The sequence below is a fragment of the Ursus maritimus genome, unplaced genomic scaffold, assembly GCF_017311325.1.
Source record: "Ursus maritimus isolate PB19 unplaced genomic scaffold, ASM1731132v1 scaffold_2, whole genome shotgun sequence".
In the NCBI taxonomy this organism is placed as follows: Eukaryota; Metazoa; Chordata; class Mammalia; order Carnivora; family Ursidae; genus Ursus; species Ursus maritimus.
Window position 1 is genome coordinate 37,993,624 of NW_024424452.1, and position 20,965 is coordinate 38,014,588.

General features: G+C 61.2%; 1 protein-coding gene and 1 long non-coding RNA gene across 3 annotated transcripts in view; one reads left to right on the forward strand and one right to left on the reverse strand.

Annotated features, from left to right (window-relative positions):
• UBE2I (ubiquitin conjugating enzyme E2 I) overlaps window positions 1–7,635 on the reverse strand; it is an 8,340-nt gene extending 705 nt beyond the window's left edge. The window contains exons 1-5 of the mRNA XM_008696716.2: window positions 7,559–7,635; window positions 7,286–7,369; window positions 6,175–6,247; window positions 2,677–2,786; window positions 1,890–1,969 (exon numbers count right to left, since the gene is read on the reverse strand). Coding sequence (XP_008694938.2) covers window positions 1,890–1,969; window positions 2,677–2,786; window positions 6,175–6,247; window positions 7,286–7,369; window positions 7,559–7,624 — 413 coding nt within the window. The 5' untranslated portion in view covers window positions 7,625–7,635. The remainder of the gene's footprint in view (window positions 1–1,889; window positions 1,970–2,676; window positions 2,787–6,174; window positions 6,248–7,285; window positions 7,370–7,558) is intronic.
• Window positions 7,636–16,449: 8,814 nt separating this feature from the next.
• LOC103668467 lies at window positions 16,450–20,319 on the forward strand. Of its 2 annotated transcripts, none has more exons than XR_005835868.1 (3): window positions 16,450–17,353; window positions 17,484–18,132; window positions 19,599–20,319. It is a non-coding gene; the product is annotated as an uncharacterized LOC103668467 (long non-coding RNA). The 2 variants fall into 2 exon arrangements; XR_570041.2 differs by lacking the exon at window positions 19,599–20,319 and having other exon boundaries at window positions 17,484–17,689; window positions 17,925–18,981.
• Window positions 20,320–20,965: the final 646 nt, after the last annotated feature.

Consider the following 20,965-nt stretch of genomic DNA (forward strand, 5'->3'; position numbering starts at 1 on the left):
GGCGGGGCTGCTGGGGGTGATGTACGTGGGACGGTTACGGGTCCCTAAGCTGGAAGCAGCTGCCATCGTTCTGGAGAGAAAATCCGGATTGCTGGGCTACAGACGGAAGGGACGCCTGCTGGCTTCCCCATGGGGCCCCAGGGGGTCAACAGGACCTCTACGGCTGGCCTGGGACCCTCCACGGAGCCCAGGGGCAGTGTGTGCACGTGGGGACACCCGCCTGGGGGCCACACGACACTTGCCTGTGGCCGGGCCCAAGCACAGAGGCAGCCCTGCTGTCCCCCAAGGGAGGCCCTGTGGCCTTTGGCAGCATGAGGACGGGCTGAAGCGTCCCAGCGTGCTCTTAAAGGGGATGCTGACGGGAGAAATCGTGGGAACGATGTCATGGCAGGATTGGCGGCGAGGCGCCCGGGTGCACGGAAGACACCCAGCAGGAGGGAGCGGCCGCACACGCGCCCGGCCCGCTGGTCGCCACAGCAAGCCCCCGGTCCTGCTGTCCCAGCGCTGTGAATGCAGGCACGAGAAGGCCGGCTGCTTACAGTGGCACCGTGGCGCCTGTGGCCACCACCGGCCGCTGCAAATATCACCCCTGCAACAAGGCGCACGCCAGGGCCAGCAAGCTCTCTGAAGGCCACCTGGTCACCATGAGAATGCAGCGTGTCCTGAGTGGCCTTGCGCATGCGGCTTGGGCCACTGTGCCGCTGTAGACAGATGTGGCGGTGAAACTGCACAGCTCCCAGCTCGGGGGGGAAGGGCAGGGCGACGGATCTCACGAGTTGCTGGTGCACAGCCGGCAATGGGACACGTGACCTCCCGCTGCGCCCACTGGGGACGCGCGCCTCAGCCCCAGCTGGGAGTGTCCTGCTGCCCGGGCCAACACTAGGCTGGGCCTAGGGACCCGACGCATTTTTGGGGGGAGAAATGCATTCTCCTGGCACTTCCCTCAGATGGTCCTCAGACATGACACCTGCCACTGCCCAGAGCAGCGAGGACGGTCCTGACCTTGGCATGGCTCCGATTCCAGAAATGCCCCCCAGAAGAAGCATGCCCCTGCCTGGCCTCACCCATGTGCTAGCCGTGCTATGAATGTGGAGCAGCGGGGATGAGAGCCCCCAACCCGGCATAAGGCCCCCACCCAGCCCAGGCCAGCTGGCACGGCCAGGGGAGCCAGGACCGTGAGGCCTCTGTGCGGGGGCAAGGGCTCTCCCCACTGCTGACCGGGCCAGGCCCACGGTGCTGGGTTTAACCTTGTCGCTCACCTGGCGCCACACCAGGCCTTCCTCCCTCCCCCCACCACAGTGCCACGCAGGGAAGGGCTGAGATGAGGAGTGAACGCCTGGCAACTGGTGGGGGCATCATGGCAGCTGGGTGACCACGAACAAGACAGGAGTGCCACTCCTCTACGGCCCACACGCGGGCCTGGGAGGGGCAGCAGGAGGGACATGGTGGCCCGTTTGGGGCTCCTGGGGAGCCATGGTATTGCACATACCTCCTTCCGCACCCACACCTGGGGGCCTTTCCCTCTGAGCTGGACTGGGGTTCACCGAGGCATATGGTTTGCCTGGCCACAGCTTATCAGGGACAAAGCAGCCAACGGGAGTCTGTGTCACCTGACCTCCAGCTCCTGACCGTCCCCTTGCTCAACAGCCGTCGAGTCAGCCGTTCTTGCCCACCACGGGCCCTTTGCACATGGAGCTCCCACTGCCTACAGGGCCTGCCTGCTTGCTTCCTGGCCTCAGACGCTTCCGACTACCTCACTCGATCTGGTCACGGCTCATGTCTCAGGGCCATCCAAGCAGGCCGCCAGAAGCGGCAGCCCGGACCCCTTCCAAGGAAGCACGTGCAAGCCAGCGCACGGCCACAGAGAGTGGGGCCAGACCAGTACTTACCAGTAAATCGTATAGGCCTCTGCTTGAGCTGGGTCCTGGATATTTGGTTCATTTAGAAGTTCCTGTATTCCTAACAAGATCTGCGTAAGAGACAAAAGAACATGGAGCTCAGCGGTTACAAAAGCAAGCTTTCGGGGCGCCTGGGTGGGCTCAGCCGTTAGGCGTCTGCCTTCACCTCAGGTCATGATCCCAGAGTCCTGGGATCGAGCCCTGCATCTGGCTCCCTGCTCAGTGGGAAGCCTGCTTCTCCCTCTCCCTCTCCCTCTCTCCCTGCTTGTGTTCCCTCTCTCCCTGTCTGTCAAATAAACAAAACCTTAAAAAAAAATCCATCCAATTAAAAAAAGAAAGAAAGAAAGAAAGAAAGAAAGAAAGAAAGAAAGAAAGAAAGAAAGAAAGAAAAGAAAAGAAAAGAAAAGAAAAGAAAAGAAAAGAAAAGAAGGGGCGCCTGGGCAGCGCAGTCGTTAAAGTGTCTGCCTTCGGCTCGGGCGTGATCCCGGTGTACCGGGATCGAGTCCCACATCGGGCTCCTCCGCTATGAGCCTGCTTCTTCCTCTCCCACTCCCCCTGCTGTGTTCCCTCTCTCGCTGGCTGTCTCTATCTCTGTCAAATAAATAAATAAAATCTTAAAAAAAAAAAAAAGAAAAGAAAAGAAAGAAAGAAAGTAAAAGAAAGAAAGAGAAAGAAAGAAAAGCAAGCTTTCTTAGGGTGGACGTCGGCCCCAGCTTCAGAGCAAGACCACTGTCCTCTGGCCCCACAGGAAGGCTGAGGCCAGCCCCCTGCACCCTACCTGCTTAATCGTGATGGCTGGCCTCCAGTCCTTGTCCTCCTCGAGGATGGACAGGCACACTGTGCCCGAAGGGTAGACGTTCGGGTGAAACAGCGGTGGCTCAAATTTACCTAGAGCACAGGGAGGAAGGAAACACGTTTCTATGGCAGCTGCTGTCCCCTCCCCTGCACTGGGCGCCTTGCTGGCCAGCAGGCATGCGGCCGCTAGGTGGCAGTGGGGGGCGGGGAGCTTGCACAGTTCCGGGGCTCAGGGGCCCGGGCCCCTCCCCAAGCCAGCCCAGACTAGGAAAGGTGGGGGGGGGGGCACAGCTGATGAGGACAGTCCTGGGGAGGACTCTGAGGCCCTTCCAAACAAGAGCAGATCATCCTGCTTCAAAAAGAGAGGACTGTAGGACCCCACATTGTCCCCCTGCACGTTCTTTTAAAACACAAGTTAATTTTCTTTTTAAAAAATGAACATTTGTAGGAAATTGCAAAACATAAAACAAGAAAATTGCCTCGAACCCTCGCTGGGGGCTGTTACCCACAGTTTGAGGGTGTTTCTCTTTATCTGGGCACCTTCCCCCTTTCACTTTATTGTAAAAGATTATTTATTTTTACCCAGAAAAGTACAATGAGTCTGAGAGCAGCGTGACAAATCCCAGAGCCACACACAGCTGGAACCACCCGGAGCTGCTCTTGCTCCCCCAGCACCCAAGCAGCACCCCGGGCCAGCACTTCTCAGGGCGCACACCGCGGCACGCAGTGGTGTCTCCCCACCCCCGAGAGTGACCGCTCCTTGCACCCGGCCGCCACAAAGCCGTGACCGTTCCTGAGGGTTCCTTGTGCTGCGTGTGTGTCTGTCCAGAGGAACTGCTTACTGTCCGTTACCAGCTCCCGTGTGCCCTGCAGGGCTGGCCGGTGCCCACAGCCTCACAAGCCTGCAGACGGTGGTCACGGAGCGCAGCCCTGGCGACTCCGCGGGTGAGCACCTTCATTCACGGCAACGCACGGTCTACTTCTTGAAATTCCCGTCGAGTCTCTTCTCCATCTTCCAACTGGGCCATCCCGACTTGCTGGACCGCTGTGTACATTTTGGCTACAAGCCCTGCCAAGTGAACGTATCTAGCGAGAACCTTCTCCCCCTCCGTGTGCGCCTTTTTGCTCCTCTGCTCGTACTTCTTGCTAGCAAGTGCACCCGTGGGGGACAGCAGCTTCCCCTGCCCAGAGAAGCCCCCTCCCCGACCCGTCACAGGGCTCGCTGCCGATGTCCACGAGGAGTCCGGCTCCGACCCTGCGTCATCATGTCTGGGAGACTCTCTGGGTTGTGAACACCTGTGGGTCCTCCCCTCTGGCGGCTGTGCACCGGGTCCCCCGTTGCTCCCCCCTGGGTTTGCTCATGGACGCTTGGGCTGCCCCCGGCTTCTGGCGAGCACGTGTCCGTTTCTGCAGAATATTCGCTTGAGTGGAGCAGCTGGGGCCAGAGCAGGCCTAGGTCCAGCTTCCACAGACATGGCAGACGGCTTTCCCAGGGAGATATTCAAGATGCACCCTCTCTGGAGAGGTGCGAGGGCGCCTGCTGCCCTGCTGTCCGTGGCTGGCGACGGGCTGCTCACCACATCGGGCGCCTTCTCCTCTGACGGCTGCCTCTTCCTTACTGACTCGGAGACGCCTGGGGGTAAGTGCTGACGGACGCACAGAACCTTCTCCCCGCCTCACTCCCACCGGAGTCTCCTGGTGAGAACCTGGTCCTGAGCGCTACGTAAGCCCACTTACCGTCGTTCCGCCTCCGGGGGGCGCCTGTCTGTGCTTCACTGGTTAAACCCACCCAAGTGATGCCAAGTGGAGAAGATGTGTCCTCCCTGCCCCCTCATCTTCCTCTAAGAGCTGTACCGCCCCACCTCCGTGTGCACTGCGCCAAGATCCGTCTGGAAGGCTGTCTAGGGTGGGAGGGCGATTCCCTTCTTCCACTGGGATACCCTGTGGGCTGAGTCCATTCACTGGACCACCCTCTCCGCACACCTCATGTTCCTTTTGTCAAGATCTGAGCCGCCCTACGCGTGGCGTGTCTGGACTCTGCAGGCCTGTGTCTCAATCACTGGGTCCCTGCGGCCCATCCGTCTGGCTCCCATCTCGCCCATCCTGCTAACGGGGCTGGGTGCCCTCGACAGATGAGCCTCCGCCCGGGCCTCACAACCACCCCTGGCCCTCCAAGGGCCACAGCCATTCTCGGCACACTGCACCCCTGCACATCAGGGTCCACGTGGCCATTTCCACAAAAATGTGCTTGGATTCTGACTGGGATCACACGGACTCTGCAGACGGGCCTGGAGAGAACGGACATCTTACAACATTGGGTCTTCAGGCCCATCCAGGGTGCCCAGGTCGCCTGTCCCGGAGGCTGTCCTTAGCTTCTCTCGTCTGTGCTCCAGAGTCTCCAGTCTAGAGCTCCTGAACCTCTTCGTTTGGATTACACAGTATTCGATGCTACTACGAACAGTCTGCTTTAAACACTTCCACGTGTAGCAGTTTTGTGAAGACAGGTTTCTGCGTGTTAATCTTCTACCCCACAACCTTCATAAAGGGACGTCTTAAAGAACGTCTGCAGCCCGTCTCCCTTTCCCGCTCTTCTCTGGGGATTTTTTCCCTTCCCTGTTCCACTTGCTTAGAATTCCAGTTTGACGTTGAACAGAAGAAAAGCAACTACAACTTGTCTCATCTTCTAAAGCAATTATTTACAGTAACACTCGCACGCAACAAAAACTATTCAAACAGCAGAGAACCACCCCAAATAAAGTCTCCATCCCAGTGGTTACCCTGCTAATCATTAATTTTTAAAATTCTTCTGGTAGATGCCCTTCTAACGGAGAACGTACTTCTACCTTTGGAATGAGTAACTGCAGCGTGAACACTGACTTGCGACCCGGCCTTGCATGGGCTGTGCCGGACGCCTCTGCACACAGAGGCATGTGTTCACTCGCTCCACCACCCGACCGTGCCCAGGGCTGGTGGATCTCCAGCTACAAAACAGGAGGGACCTGGTGCCCTGTCTGAGTTGTGCAAAGCTGCACTCTGGTGCTTAAGCAGCACTGCGCTACACACCGCCTCTGTCTCCCCCTGCAGCCTTCTCTGGAGGCTTCGGCGTGCTGTCCGGCTGCGCCGCACACACGGCCACAGCTCCACGTGAAACCATAACCAGCAGGCATAGCGACACCAAGTGAGGGAAACAGAGCTGTCGGGGTGAGGCTCTGGACCACAGTCCTTCGCAAGCCCATCCCTGCCGGGGCCGGGGAAGTGGCACCTTCTCCCCGAGAGGCACAAGGGCCCGGAGCCTCCCAGGGGATTGCAGTCAGGATGTGCGACTAAGCCCTCCCTGCCCGGGGGCTCGAAAAGGCTCAGACACCCAGCTAGGCTCCGGGACGGGAGCCCCTGGAGCTGCCCCCCGTAAGCAAACACGGGACTGCAGATCTCCACTGGAATATGCCGGCAGACTGACTCTGGAGGACTTCACTCGACTTACATTTTGGGGGTGAGGATGGATAATCGTCTTTGAAAAGCATCCGTAGCTTAAACAAGCCTCCTTCCCAGGGAGTCTGTTGGGAAACGAAGTTACAGTTAGGAGTGCTGCCGACCTGTGCGGCGGGCTGAGCCCAGGAGAAGCTGGCTCCCGCAGCACGTCCCCCCGCGCCGTGCCGACAGGGAGGTGCGCTCCTAAACCAGCCCGAAGACCAGCTGTCCCCAGGACAGGACTGTCGGTGCCTCCCCGGAGAGGAGCAGCGCTGGAGCTAGACTTCTGGGAAGACAGGCAGGGCCCTGGCGGGCTGCCCCCCAGGACCCCAGGATGGGGGCTCGAGATCTTCATCTGAGCAGCCGCAGCAAGGCCCGTCCCTCCAGCTCCACGATCCAACAGCCCTCCCCAGCCACCTCTGGGAGGGAGATGGCCACGCCTGCCACAGCCTTGGAAGAGGGACCGAGAATGGCCTGAGCAAAGGCACAGGCTGGGTGCTCAACAGACGAACCCAAACCACATCATCCTGCAGACAAAGCCATGTCCTAATCCCACTGGCTTAACAGAGGGAGAGGGGGCTATTAGGGAGTACCAAGGCTGAGCTCCTGTGACAGTCACCATGAACCACGGGGGGGAGGGCAGAGGTGACGAAGCCTCGGGAACTACAGGGACACCTCAGGGGCCTCCTCTTTCCTTTGGGGTCACCCAGGAAGAGCTGGATGCGGGGTTGCTGGAGACCCTCATTCCCAAATGCTTCAAATATGCTGGTCCGAACTGGTCCCGGCACGCTCAGGCCACACACGGCTTTTCCAGGTGGCCTTTGTGGGGCGTCCGCATCTGAGGGTCAGCAGCCGCCCCAGGTTCAAAGACCGCCAGGACCAGCATCACAAGATCGGGGCTGCTTCAGCCGCCACACGTCCTGAAGGACAAACGCGAAGGCCCTCAAGGCTCCTCATGCCCCAGAGCTGCAGCAGGGTCTGGCCCCCAGGCTTGGTGGGGGTGCTGTATCCACCCCCTTCCGCAGCCCAGCTCCCCCTTCTGATTTAAAACTGCCCTGGGGGTGGGACTGGGGCCCGTGAGGCTGGCACAGGGGCAGGCAGGCCAGCGGCGTGGCGCCTCTTACCCCTTTCTTCCCTGGAATGGCGCACTCCCAGTTCATGAGGTTCATCGTGCCGTCGGGGTTCTTTGTCGGGACAGCCACAAAGCCCTGAGAACACAACCACACAAGCACATCAGCGCCGCGCATCTCGTCTCACCCGCTCGCAGAGCCATCCTGTGACCCCCAGGGGCCCTCGGCACAGGGCACGCGACAGGCCCGGGCTGGACGGGGACTTCACGGTTTCCACCCAGGCAAACGGATCCACTCTGCTGCGCGCAGAAATAAAGCTTTCCTTACAAACGGGTGGTCCTTTCTCCAGGCTTTCCTCTCCTGGGCGAGTCTGCTGAGGGCGATCCCCGACATGTTCAATGTCCCTGGAAGAGACCGGGCAGAGCGTGCGGTTAGGAGAGGCAGACCTCGGCCTCTTCCTGCCCCTTTGCTCTCACACCTCACCCCACACAGACATGCTCTCAGCGAGCCACCCAGCTTGGAAGCTGCCCAGGCATCATCACCCCGCAGTGGCAACCCAGCCTCCCCTCACCCCCAGGGCCCCAGGGCACACACTGCGGCCTCCACGTCACAGTGACCCCGAGGTGCAGGGAGGCGAAGGCACCGGCCTGGGACACACAGCTGTCAGGTTCACGCAGGCGGGGCTTGCCAAGGGTTCCCTGCAGACGCCGCACCCCCGTCCTGCCCTCCTCGATCCCACAGCGCCAGCCTAGAGTGACAGGGATCCCAACCCTCCTGTCAAGACTGTAGTAAACGCAAGGACAAGGTGGGGCTGTCCAGAGCACTGCCTGAAGACAGAGAGGGAGGGGGGCCGTGATCTTGACAGGGTGCTCCCCTTTGCCGGTGCAGAGATGGGGGCGGGGTGCTATCAGACCCCAACTTACAATTTAGATTCGGGTCTGGCCAGGAGAATAACCCTTATTCTTGAAGGCAACTGAGTAGAAAAGTGCCCCAGTGTGGACAGCAGTTCAACCGCATCATGGACAAGTGCCTGGACCACACCCAGCCTGCAGTACCCAAGAGACCCCTTTCTTTCCAGGGCCCCAGGCACGGTCCTCTGTCCCCTCCACTTTCACATCCCACAGCCTCTGCCTCCCCATCCCCTGGCAAGCCATGAACAATGAATGGATCAAGGCCTGCCTCCCATTTACTCTGGGAGAGTCAGCAGTAGGTGGGGTGGCCAGCAGGGAGCACCAGGCAAGCCTGGGGAAGACACCTCTACAGGCCCGCAGAAGGGCCAGCCCGCAGCCCGCCTGCTGTGTCCGCCTATCCTGTGAGCATGCTGTGGGAGAGGGCTGCTCAAAGCCCTGCTGCTCCTCCCCGCACCCCCAGACCTCAGCCCCCAAGGCCTGGTGCCTTCAGCCGTGCACAGCAGGGGCCTGCAGCCCACTGGGCACGGCCTCAGGCTGCCTGCACGCAGAGCAGACGCTCCAGGCTGCTGCTTACCCAGCAGAGCCCAACAGGCTGGCGCCCCCAGCTGCCCTCAGAGAATTTGACCCCAAGTCTGTTTGTTGATCTTCAAAGTCCATGGAAACATTGAAGATACCCAGAATCCAGCATTTACCATAAACAAGGCCTTGGTGTCTCCTGGAAGGGGATGACCAGCAGCCTGCCCCAACCCTTCAGACTTCCATGGAGAGCTGGCAACAGGTCTCCTCTCTGCTCTTGTGGGGAAAGAGGTCCAACACCCCACATTCCTGAGTACAACATGGGGTTCTCCACAACCACAAGGGTTCTCAGCCGGGTTCAGAAGAACCTCCCAGCCATGTTTCCTGGCTCAGGCTCACCTACCTCTGTCCCCAGCCAGGCTCAATGCAGACCTGGGAACAACTAGAAGGGAGACCCAAAAGGTTACTTGCTGGCTAAGCGTGGAGCCTCAACTCAAATCCAGCTCATGCCCCACCCCCGACCCCTCCCGTTACTACTCCTGTGCAACACCCCCAACCCGACTCAGGCTGACCCTTTCCTGCCCCTCAGCAATCCAACCGAAATCACACTCTCTGCCCCAGCATCCGCCTGCCCCCCATTCCCGGTCCCAGAGCAACAGAGACCCTGCCCAGAGCCCACACCACCGCGCAGCAGGGGTGAGTCCAACAACTCAGCAGAGACGGGCCCTGGACTCCCCAAGTGTGGCCCTGGGTGCTCGTCAGACATGCACGTCCCCCAGGGCCCCTGTGGCCATAAGTCAGGAACTCCGGGTGGGGCCCAGTACTCAGGGTTCGGGAGGTTCTTGGACAACTCTTTTCCCAAGCAGTCAGCCAAGTGGGAGGAGGGGTCTGGGAGTCACCGTCACAGAAAACCACTGCAGTCCCTGGTGCAGTGCAAGAGCCCAGGTCTCAGGAAGCCAGCTGAGTTATGATAGCACCGCACCTACCAGATGGGGTCCCAGTTTAAAAACCCGTGTACTGAGATTATCTTAAGAAAAAGTCAAAAGTCAAAGCCCTCCACTCAGGAAGCACAGCCGTCAGGATGATGTGACAGATCTGACCCCAGAACATACCTTACAGTACGCTCCAGCTTTACCAGACCTCAAAATTACCTCCCTCCAAACTGTAAGCACCACGCTGGGACCAAAACAGAATTCCAGGTCCCCACCACATGATCCCAACCTTCTGGTCTGACCCTTCGTCCCCATCCCTGTGCAGACCTGACCACCAGGAACATGATGCCATGGGGTGTTTGGGACTGCCAAGGCACACACCTGCCCAGGATCTCCTTCACAGGACAACACACCTGTCTGCAATATTTGTTTGGGCACAGGCGGGGCCCAGGGAGTGCAACAAGGGTGGGCCCTGATCTTGAGGGTGAGGACCTGGGCTTGCAGGAGGCGGGCGGGGAGCCTGCAGGCTGGGTCGCATGTTCTCTGGTCAGAACCAGGCAGTTACCCTGATGCCTGAAAATCCTTCACCTCCACACGTTTCTCAAACCCTTGACCCAACACCAACCCCAGGGTCAGTGGAAATGCCCTTCCCTGCAGGAGACTTGAGGGCACAGCACACTCTAGCTTCGGAAGTGCTCCTGCCCCCTAGCACCCCGCCCTGCTCCCCCTCCCCCCAAAGCAACAGCGCAAGTTGGCAGGACGCTTCTGCTGAAGAAACCAGCACGGAGGGTCAACGACCAGAGACAAACAGCCTGGTAAGCAGTTTTTTAAGTGAGATACAAGGTCCCCAGGGAGTCTGAGCTCAGCCAGGCATCAAAACAAGTTCCTGAAGCCCCAAAGCCCCAGGCTCGCCCACAGCTCGGGAAAGGCCGGCAGGTGATCCTGAGTGCTGTCTGCTTGCTGACCATGTGTCACAACCCTGCCACAGGCCACCTCTTCTGCCCTGAAGACCAGAAAGAGCCGCCTCTGGAGGCCCTGTCCCGGCGCCTAGCTGTGTGAGGTTGTCCCAGCTCGTGGGAGGTAATGAAGGGTAGTCCCGTGAGAGTTTCTGCAGCCCCATCCTCAGGAGTGCTGATGGGCCAGCCTGGGCACCAAAGTGGGTTTCTGCCATCAGGGCAAAGAGCCACAGGTGCACACCTGCCCAGTCTCAAGCAGACACCTGGTCTCTATGACATGTTTCCACTCCCACTGGCCTCCTGCCCTCCAGGACAAAGCAGCCAATTTGTTACATTTTAACTACAACTTGGAAACACTCATTCAGAATCCCACTTAAAACCCAATCTCCCTTTCCCAAACTGACAGAGAGGCACTTAGGGAGCAGTTAAGTGTTACTAGATGCTACAGGGCAGCCGTGATGAGATGCAGACAACACATCTCTGAACGGCGAGAGCCAGCAGGCAGGACAGGAGTGGGGCTGCCCAGCCAGAGCGGGAGGCCTGCCCACCACCTCCCTCCAGGGCTCCCACACTGGGCTGTACTTGGAGGTGCTCTTCTCAGATTGCACTCAGCGACCTGAGGGCACAAACCTCAGAGCCACTTCCTGGCCGCCTGGGTGTGGGCAAGGTGCTTCTCTCCTCCTTCAAGTTTCTCATCTGTAAAATGGGTGATGGCAGTGACCCCAGAGGCTTGCCCAGGAGGAAATACATTATGGATGGGAAGCCGTGGACCACCCTTTCCCACCAAAAGGCAAACTCCCCAGGGCGAAGGCATTTCTGCACCTGACAAAGGCACTTGCCCCAGGAGGCAAAACCCCCAGGAGCCCAGGCTGTTTCTGAAGCAAGGTCCCTAACCTGAGGACTCACCAAAGGTCCAAGAGCAGGCACAAGTCACCCCTAACCACCCCCGCCCCCTAAAAAAGCCGTAAGCAACGCAGGAGAAAGTTAGGATCCATCCCGATTTCCTATGGAGTGGGTTCTCTACCCAAAAGCAGTGCTTCCTTTAATAGCGAGAAACATTTAGGGCTACAGGCTTCAAAAGGAAACAAGCCACAGGCCAACTGTGCAAACCCAGGAACGAAATACATTTTCAAACTACACCACGCGAACCAGGTACTGCCGTGATTTCGGGGAAACGGCAGGCCGGCATCGTGAGCCCGGCTAATCCTTCCCTTTCCTCCCTCCTACTCACGTTAACTACCAATTCCGACCTCCGTTCAATCGGTACAAAGCAACCTCCTAAGAAACTCTCCCTCCAGCGCAGCGCTCGCGTTCGGGGTCCCACCAAGTGCCAGCGGCACTCTTTAGAGGTATGAGCAAACTCAGACTGTTTTGGTTTCTAGACCCCCCGCCAGACGAGCCAGCGCTGTTGCAATCCGCCACTCTCAACTCTCTGGGCCGTGCACGCTCTCCCCGGCTGGCAAGCGCCACAGGTCTGTGTGCAGCCCGTGACCCCGGAAACGAATTTCCCTGGGGCGGAGGAGAGCCCCGGCGGCGGGGCGGCCCAGGCTCGCGTCCCTGTCAACAGCGGCCGCAGCCAGCAGCACCTCGGGGACGCCGCCGAGCACGCGCCAGGGGGCCGTTCTCCCCGCTCCCGAACGGGCGCGCGGAGGGCTCGAGGGGCCGGCCGGCCGCGACCCCAGAAAGGCCCGGCGGGGGCGGGGGCGGGCCCGAGGCCGGCGGGCCCCGGGATGGTGGGGGGCAGCCGCACGGCCGCGGCTCGGAGACGGACTGGGGCGCGGGGGCCCGGCCCGGAGCGGGGGTGCGTGGGGCGGGCGGGAGGTCGGGGGTGAGGAGGCGCCCGCCCGGCCCGGGCCCGACGGCGGCGGAGGCCCCCGCGCCCCGGGAGGGCCAGCCCCCTCGCCCAGCCTCCCGCCGCCCTGCCCGCGCCGCAGCTCACCTCGCGGCCGCGGCCCGGCGAGCGAGGCGGACGAGGAGGGGCGGCGGCGGCGGCGGCGGCGCTCCTTTGTCTCGGGACTTCTCCCGAGCCCGCTCCGCGCGCAGCCCGAGCGCTCCGAGGACCCCGGCGGGCGGGGCGGGGCGGGGCCTGCGAGGGCTGCCCGCCGCGCGCCTGCCCCGCGCGCCGCCGACGCCACTCCGCGTCCCGCGCTACCCACGCCGCCGCGCGTCGTCCGCTGCCCGCGCCCTGCTGCCGCGCGCCTGCGCCCCGGGCCCGGCCCGGGAGCCTGGTCCGTGTGCGGCTTTCCAGTCAGGCGGTGCCGTGGACACCTGCGCCCTTAAAGGAGCCGCGTCCCCGATCGGAGGGAGCGTCTGCAAACTCCCCCTCGCGATGCGTGCGTCCACTCGAGGACACGCCGGCGGGCAGCTGGGAGAGGGGGAGGCCGAGTTCTCCAAGGGCTCCCCGGATGCCGCGCGGGCAGCTCTTCAGGCACGGGTCCCGGAGGTCTCCTTGGGGCTGGGGCTAGGGGCCGGGGGCAAAAGACCACTGAGGCCTAAGGATCCCCTGAAGCGTCGCAGCACGGTGACGGTCCCCGGAGCACGGCGCCCTGTGAAACCCCTTGCTATTGGCCAGTTCGAGGCCCTGGGCGGTGCGTCCGTCGAAGCCGCCCAATGAGTTGACCCGGTACAGGAGGCCGAGTGCTGGCCCGACCGACGGGAGGAGAAGTGCGGACGCTCCCTAACCCGGGGGCTGGCCGGGGGTGGGGGCGGGGCGCCGGGGCTGCGGGCGAGTGGGGGAGGGGAACGAGGGGAGGGGCGGGCCGGCGCGGAACGAACGCTGGGCCCTCTAGGCCTCTCGGGGCACCTCCCCGTCGGGCCCGCCTCGCTGCCCAAACTCCTGCTCACGGTGGGGAGCGGGCGCCTTCCAAGGTCAGCCTGCTCCGCCCGTGGGCGCTTTGGGGTTAGGCAGCGGTAGCTGCCCCCCTGCCCCCCCCGCCCCGGGGCAGCAGTCAGTGGAGGGTACCGTGGCCCCAGGCTTGGGGTGGGGAGCGCTGGACTGCCGAAGCAACTTGCATCCATTCACCCCTTCTCCCCCCCCCGCCCAGAGCCCCTAGTTGGAACTGCTGAGGCTGCTGGCTTCCCCACTGGCAGGAACCACAGGTCCGGCGTGCAGCGGCTGCCCGGTGCATGCATTCCGTGTGCTCCCAGCCGTCCTGTGACTTGGGGGAGTAAAACGAGGGTGGCTCACTAGCCTCGAGATGGGGGAGGGGGTCTCCTGGGTGCAGTGACTGGGCTGGATTGGGGAGGGGGTTCTGCCTAGGTTACCTCCTGGTCAGCAGTGGCCCTTGGGGCTTAGCTATAGTGACCGCGGTTCCAGGTGACAAAGGCCAGAGCGCCTGGCCCCCTTGAGCAGAATATGAGCATTCCAGGTCTCTGCCTGCAGAGGGGCTGCCCGCTCCCGGATCCCCACAGTGACCTAGCTTGGGCCTGACCTGGGGATGCTGCCACCCTCGCCCCCCCCCCCCACCCCCCAGGCAGCTGCAGTTCTCCACCTCCGGGTGCCAGGCCCATCAGGGGCTTATCTGAGACACCTGTTCTCTGGGCCCCCAACCCAGATTCACCAGTGCTGAGTGGTCCTGGGAGTGGGAGGCTGTGTTTTAGCAAGAACCCCAGGTGAGCCACAGGGCACATGGCTGCTGAGGACTCTAATGAACTGGCTTCCTGGAGGGGAGCGTGGGCTTGGGTTCCAGCTTTCTCCTGCAAATGCCAGGTTTGCACAGGGCTGTGTGGGGAAGGCACTGAAAGGTGGCGGCCACTGCTGGAGAAAGAGAGGAGAACCAGGGGCTCATGTGGGCTCCGCGCAGATGGGGCAGAGAGAGAGCAGGGCTGGCTACATGGGGGGTGGCCTGGGAGTGTAGTTTGGGGAGGCGGCCAATATGTGTGGCCTGGGCCTGGCCCTGTGGGCCATGGGAAGCCATGGAAGGTTGTGGAGGAGGAGACCAGGACCTGTCTTTATGTGTGGTGAAGAGATACCTGGAGATAGGGAGGTGGGGCCCCTTGGCCTTGGTTTCCAAGTTCCAAAAAGCAGGAAGAACTGTCCTCCTAGGGGAAAGTGGCTCTCATGCTGGGAAGAGAGTTAAGATTGGTGGAGGAAAACAGGGCATTTAGCTGGAGGATAGGTTGGAGGGCGCTGGGTGAGCAGAAGGCTACCTCCCATCTGGTACCCTCAGCCCAAAGCCTCCTTGAGCTCACACCTTGGCACACACATGTGTGGTGACGGCCTCCTGGCTGTCCATTCATCGGTCAACTCACACACATGTACCCAGCACTGACTGGCCTTGAGGAAGCACACGGGCATGGTATAACATGGCAGGTAGGAACCAATGGGACGGCCTCTAAGACCTGAGAATGCCACCCACCCACCCACCCCCGACAGCCTCAGGCCTTCAATAGCTGGGGGCTGAATGCTGCCAACCAGCAGTGAGTTCACAGGAAGGTGCCCAGCCTCAGATGACAGCGGGAGACTGAGCAGGGCCTCACCAAGCCCGGATCCCCATGAACAGAGAGTGAGATAAGACAAGTGCCTTGTTGAAGGCCCCTAGGCATTCAGGGAGTTGTCCTGCAGCTAAGGAACTCCGCTGGTTTAGACAGTGCGTCAGGGAGGTCTCTGATGAGGTCACGTCCAAACAGCCCTGAAGGAGGACCGGGGCCCAGCTGTGGGGAAGCTGGGGGAAGATCCTTCCTGGCAGAAGGAATGGGAGGTGGTGTGGATGCAGAAAAGCCTCTGTGGCTGGGGCAGAGTGAGAGAGGGAGGGCGGCACGGGGTGAGTTTGGACCAGGCAGTTGGACGGGACCTCGCGTGACATTTCCAGGGTGCTGGGGACTCTGCTTTGTGTTCAGAGTGCAGCAGGAGAGATGGCATTTGACTGGGTCCAGGTCCCTCGGTACAAAGGAGAAACTGAGGCTTGGAGAGGGTGAGAATTTGTGCAGTCAGTGAATATAAGACCCAGACAAGGAAGAATGCTGGCCAGCCGTGGCAGGTCCTATGCCCACCCCGTGAGGAGGGGGCGGTGTGCCTGGGAGCTGCCTGGAGTAGGGGCAATACCCTCTGCTCCCCTGGGTGCCCGTTGGAGGCCAGGCTGTGGGCATGCAGCAGGTCTGTGTTCAGGGCCACCACCGCTCCAGGGGCTGCGCTGAGAAGCACATCCACATGCAAAGAGATGAAGTTGGACCCCTTACCTCACACCACGTGCAAAACTAACTCAAAGACCTAACTAAACATAAGAGCTAAAACTGTAAGATACTTAGGAAAAAGTGCAGGCGGAGACCCTCACAATATTGGATTTGGCAATCGTTTCTTGGATAGGACACCAAAACCACCACAGGCAAGTAAAGAAAAAAATAGGTACATCAGGCTTCATCCACGTTAAGAACTTTTGCACGTCAAAGACAACTAAGGGAGAAAAGACTCCCTGGAAGGAGGAAGGCCTGGGCTGGACCTGCCTTCCTGAGCTGGGGACCTGTCCCTGGAGGAGGAAGAGCCTCGTTCCAGCTCTGGGGGACGCATGCGGATATCCAAGGGGGTCCCTGCATCCCCCTCTCCTCCACCCCAGGCTGGCGTTCTCCGCTTCCTCCTCTTGGCTCTGCTGTCATGCTGTCCCTGGGCTTCCTGGTTCCATCAAGGACACACCCTGCGTCTCTGAGGGTGGGGGTACAGGGGTGGGTGGGTGGAAAGGGTCTCCTTGCCGGGCCAAGCCTTTCCCAGGATGTTCTAGGTAGAAGTGACCTGGCTGGGACATTTGTCCTACTGCCTCCCCCCTTCAGGGGCCTCCCTTCGCAAGCTCCTCAAAGGGCGGGGTCATCCCTTGGATCCCCCTGCCCCCTCCAGGCTCCTCAGTCCCTGGCCTGACTACAGAGGGCACCTTCTAGCGGTCCCAAGCCGGGTCCTGGGGCCACATGAAGGTGTCACGCACCCCTTTGCATCTGGGCCGTGGTCCCCAAGCTTGCTCATCCCTGTCCACTGGATGGTTTGTACATGAGAAAAGGAGGAGCAGTCTGGGGACTTAGCTGGCCTGTGCCGAGACCTGTGGGTTTGGTGGCATCTTCCTGCCCCAAACAAGAAAGGAAGATGTCATTGGATGCTCACCACTGCAAACCACCAAATCGCCACGTCCCCTTAGACACCGAGAACAGGCTCGGCAGGGGGCAAAGCTCCCGCCGTGCATCCCTGGGTCTCTCTGCTCCAACCTGGCCAGTGAGGAGTGGAGTGACCAGTGTGGAAAACAGCCGATTGTCATGCGCGCCGTGAGGAGTAGAGGATAAAGGGACGGGTTGGTGGGCCAGGCGTCCCCACCACTGTGCAGAAGGAATCTGGCACCACAGAGTTTGGCCCCCAGCTTCCAGAAACCCACAGACGAGGCCGCGGGGTGGGGTGCACGGGGTCACGCGGGCGTTCATTCCTTCCCGGTGTATCGAGCACAGGGCCAAGGAGAGGTTGGCCATTTCTGTCTGTCTCATGGGAAAACACATTTGCTACCGCTAGAGACCAGGGCGCTCCCTCAGCGGGACACACCACCGAGGTCCCTGGCTCCACGTGCTGGCAGGTGCACACACCCGTGGCACCATTTCCAGAGCCCTCGCTCAGCCTGTCGCCTGCATCTAAACGAGGGAGGGGTTCTGAGGACCCCAGAGCCGCGGCCGGTGTGCGTCCTTCCCACCTGGGCCGCTCAGGCCTGACCCTCTCCGTCTTCGACCACAGCCAGCCCTGCCTCAAACCTGGAGACTGAGAGCCCCAGCCCCCAGCCCCGGCCCCAGCCCACCACCTCCCACACCCCTGCACCACTTCCGGACCCCCACGCCTCAGAGCAGGTGACTCCCTCCTACCTCCCCTCCTCCCTGCTCTAAACACAGCCCCTCCGCTGCCTCCCTCAGCACCTGGAAGGCTCTCTCCCGGTTGTGTTACAACTGTCTGGCCCTCTGTCTCCCAACCCGCACCCAGGTGGGGAAGTTCAAGATACGCCGGGGGAAGAAGGCAGGAACAGCTCACTCACATGGCTGGGGCTACTCCAACGTGGCTCCCTGGGGCCCAGGCGCCCCCAGGTCCACGCCCCCGTGGCAGTGGCAGGCAAGTCAGGTCTGGCCCCGGCCCGCAGAGCCACGGGCGCCCTCTGACCTGGCTGTTCCTGCGTCTGCTCACCCGTCCAGGTAACTAGGCGTGTGTTGAGAGGGGGCTTTCTGCCCCTGCGCCCTGCACCCCAGGAATGCAGCACGGACCTGGCCACGCTCTTTGCTCACAGCTGGATAGCTACCTGCCAAGATTCTGGGTGCACAGGTCCTTTCTCGAAGGGGATGGGCGTGGGGAGGGGGGCTGCCAGGGCGCAGAGAGAGGGCACAGTAGCCACAGGGGCCCAGAGGGGGGCCCTTCTCTCATTTTATTCAGGATGATCTCACCCGGAGCCCGAATGCCTCCTTCATGCTGCAGTTCTGCAGTATCGAATGCAAGCTCCTCAAAGCCTGAGAGCCGCCTGTGCACTCACGTTCTCTGCGCCCCCACTCTGACCTCCTGTGAGGACACCCACGTGCTCCAAGGCCGTTGTCACATGTCCACTCCGTGTCCTGGGGCTCCGTCTCCACACGCCCAGCACCAGGTCCTGGGGATGGTCAGGACCAAGGACGTGCGTCCCGCAGGGAGCTGGGTCTCGGTCGCTGGCGGCCTATCCCTGAGGAGGGGTGCAGCCTCAGAGGGGCAAGACGCGCTGCCCAGAGCCCCGAGGCAGGGAAGGCCGCTCAGCCACAGCGCCACCACCACTGTGCTCCCCGTTCCCAGGGGCCTGTCCACCAGGGCCTCTCCCAGGGCCTGACAGCCACGGCCACCACTTCCCCGGCCCACCCGCCAGCTCCCCCGCCCCCCAGTAGGCTGTGAGGCTGACTCACCGCAGGTGTGCCTGCTCCGGGGGAATGAGCTCAAGGTCCTGAGGTGCCTCCACCGCCAGGTATTCTCTGGCACCTTCGACACAGGGATGCTTACTGACTGTGCGCTCATGCTGGGGGCACAGCTGGGGACGGGGTATCAGGGGCCACGAGTGCCTCTGGGGCTTACAGTCCAGAGAGGAGATGGCTCTGCCAATGAGATACGCACACCTGGGCCGGAGAGGAAGGGCCCTTGGCTTTCTCACAAGTCACGGCAGCCTTCCTGGAGGAGGCAACATCTCGGCCAGTGCTGGGAGGGTCTGGAGGGTGATGGCAAAGGACGCAGTTAGGGAGGTGGGGTGGGAGTGATTAGGAAGGGCTGGAGTGGGAGGACCAGGAAGGGGGTCTAGCAAGGAATTCTTTATCCTGAGGGAAGGGGAAATGGGAAGTGTCTTAGTAACACGGGTGGGCTTGCATACTAGGTAGGTCACAAGTTGTGCACAACAGTTTGGAGATGGCAGGACCAACAGGAAGACCAGCTCGCTGGCTCCTGGCACAATCTGGGGGGAAGGAATTTGGTGGTCTGGTCATGGAAGGGGAGAGGGGCTGGCAGGGGGTGGGATGTCTGGGACTCGTGCTCGGGAGTGGGAAGAATGGGGCAGGTCAAGGGTAACACCCCAGCTTCGGGACTGGGTAGCCGGCAACTGGCAGTTCCACGGGGGACGCGAGGGGTCTGCAGGTCTGTGGGATCAGGGGGTGGGCAGGAGCCCAGTTTGGGTCCCGCTGGGTTCCAGGTGCCATGAGACCACCCCAGAGGTGCAGACCCGGGCGTCGTCATGTGCAGGGATATTGAAGCCCAGGGATGGCGGAGGCAACCCAGGAGAGGGGCACCCGGGGGGCAAGGCCTGCATCGGGTGTGGATGCTGGCACTTAGAGCCTGTGGCCAGGGGTTCTATGGAGGAGCTGGCAGAGAGGGGGGCATGCAGAGGGGTGTTGGGGAGAGCCAGAGTGCCACCGCAGGGTGAAGGCTGCTGGGAGGTCAGGCGATACGAGGGTGGCCCCCGTGTCCCCGTCTGGGTTTAGCATTGAAAGCCCCTTCCTGCAAGACCCAGAGGTTCCACTCCGAGGCGTAGACTCCAAAGAACTGAAACCAGGCGCTCCTACACCAGCAGGCCGCACGCGCTCACGCGACTGTTTCCGACAGGCAGAACGTGGGGACTACGCACAGGTCGTCAGCACAGATGCGGACACGTGGACGGGTCCGGCCAGAGGGCGGACAGCCGCGAGGCCACACGGGGGCCTGAAGCCCTGATGCCCGCCGCGACCAGGATAGACCTCGAGAGCGTGCGGAGGGAGAGAAGCCAGGCACAGAGCCCGCGCGTGGTGGGATTCCACGCGTGTGAAACATTCAGAGACACACGCGGGCCGGCGGTCCTGGGGGGCTGGGGGTGGGGCGTGCGTGCTTTGTGAGCACAACTTCCTTTGGGGGGAAGCCCGTGTTCTGGAACCCCCCAGCACTGCAGGCATACCGAATGCCGCTGAGCTCTTCACCTGAAACCGGTTACAGTGGCAAGTTTAGGTTATTATGTATTTTTACCGCGATGATAATAATAATACCACAAAAGGCCTGAATTCTTGCCAGGACGGTGGGTCAGGACCACCCGGTGGAGGTTGCTGGTGACTTGAGGAAACCAGCCGCAGGGCTGTGGGGTGCCGGTGTGGTGGGAGGACCAGAAACCGGTCCTGGAGACCAGAGCCACTCGCTAGGGAGCAGGGGAACAGGGTCGAGGAGGGAGTTCTGTCTGGTTTTTAGATGGGAGCCGTCGGACGTGTGTTTAGCTGCTGATGACCGGGTCACCAGACGCAATGCGGTAAAACCCCACATTTCTGGGGCGCCTGGACGTCTCAGTCAGTAGAGCATGTGACTTGATCTCGGGGTTGAGTTCGAGCCCCATGTTGGGTGTGGAGGTTACTTAAAAGTACAATCTCAAAAAAAAGAAAAGGAAAAGCTAAGTAAGCTTAATAAATAAAGCACTCACCACCACCAAGTAGAAAAACAGCAAAGCCTGAAAAGCCGGTTGGCCGAGGAAGACCAGAGACCAGTGACTCACAGAAGAGGGATCAAGATCAGGGATAAACAGAGGGGGAAACTGAGGCCCATGCAGGGTGAGATGGAGACTGTGGGCGTGGGGGGGCAGGGCAGGGCGTGTGCCGGGAGTTTGGGGAGCAGACCTAACCCCGCTGCCCCGAGCACTCGCCTGCCCAGGTTCCGTGGTGGGTCAGGGCGTGTGTGGCCCCGCTGGGTTCTCACAGCTTCTGCGAGGGGTTAAACTGCATCCCCCAAATCCATGTGTTCAGGCCCTGACCCCCAGTGCCACTGTATTTGGCGTAGGGCTTTCAGGAGGTCGTGAGGTTAAGTGCGGTCGCGGGGGGGCCCCAATCCTGCTAAGAAGAGGAAGAGAGGGGTCGCTGTCTCTCTCCTCCGTGTGAACACGGCATCTGCAGGCCAGGAAAGGACTCACCAGAACCCAACCACCAGGGCACCTTGACCTCAGACTTCGAGCCCCAGGA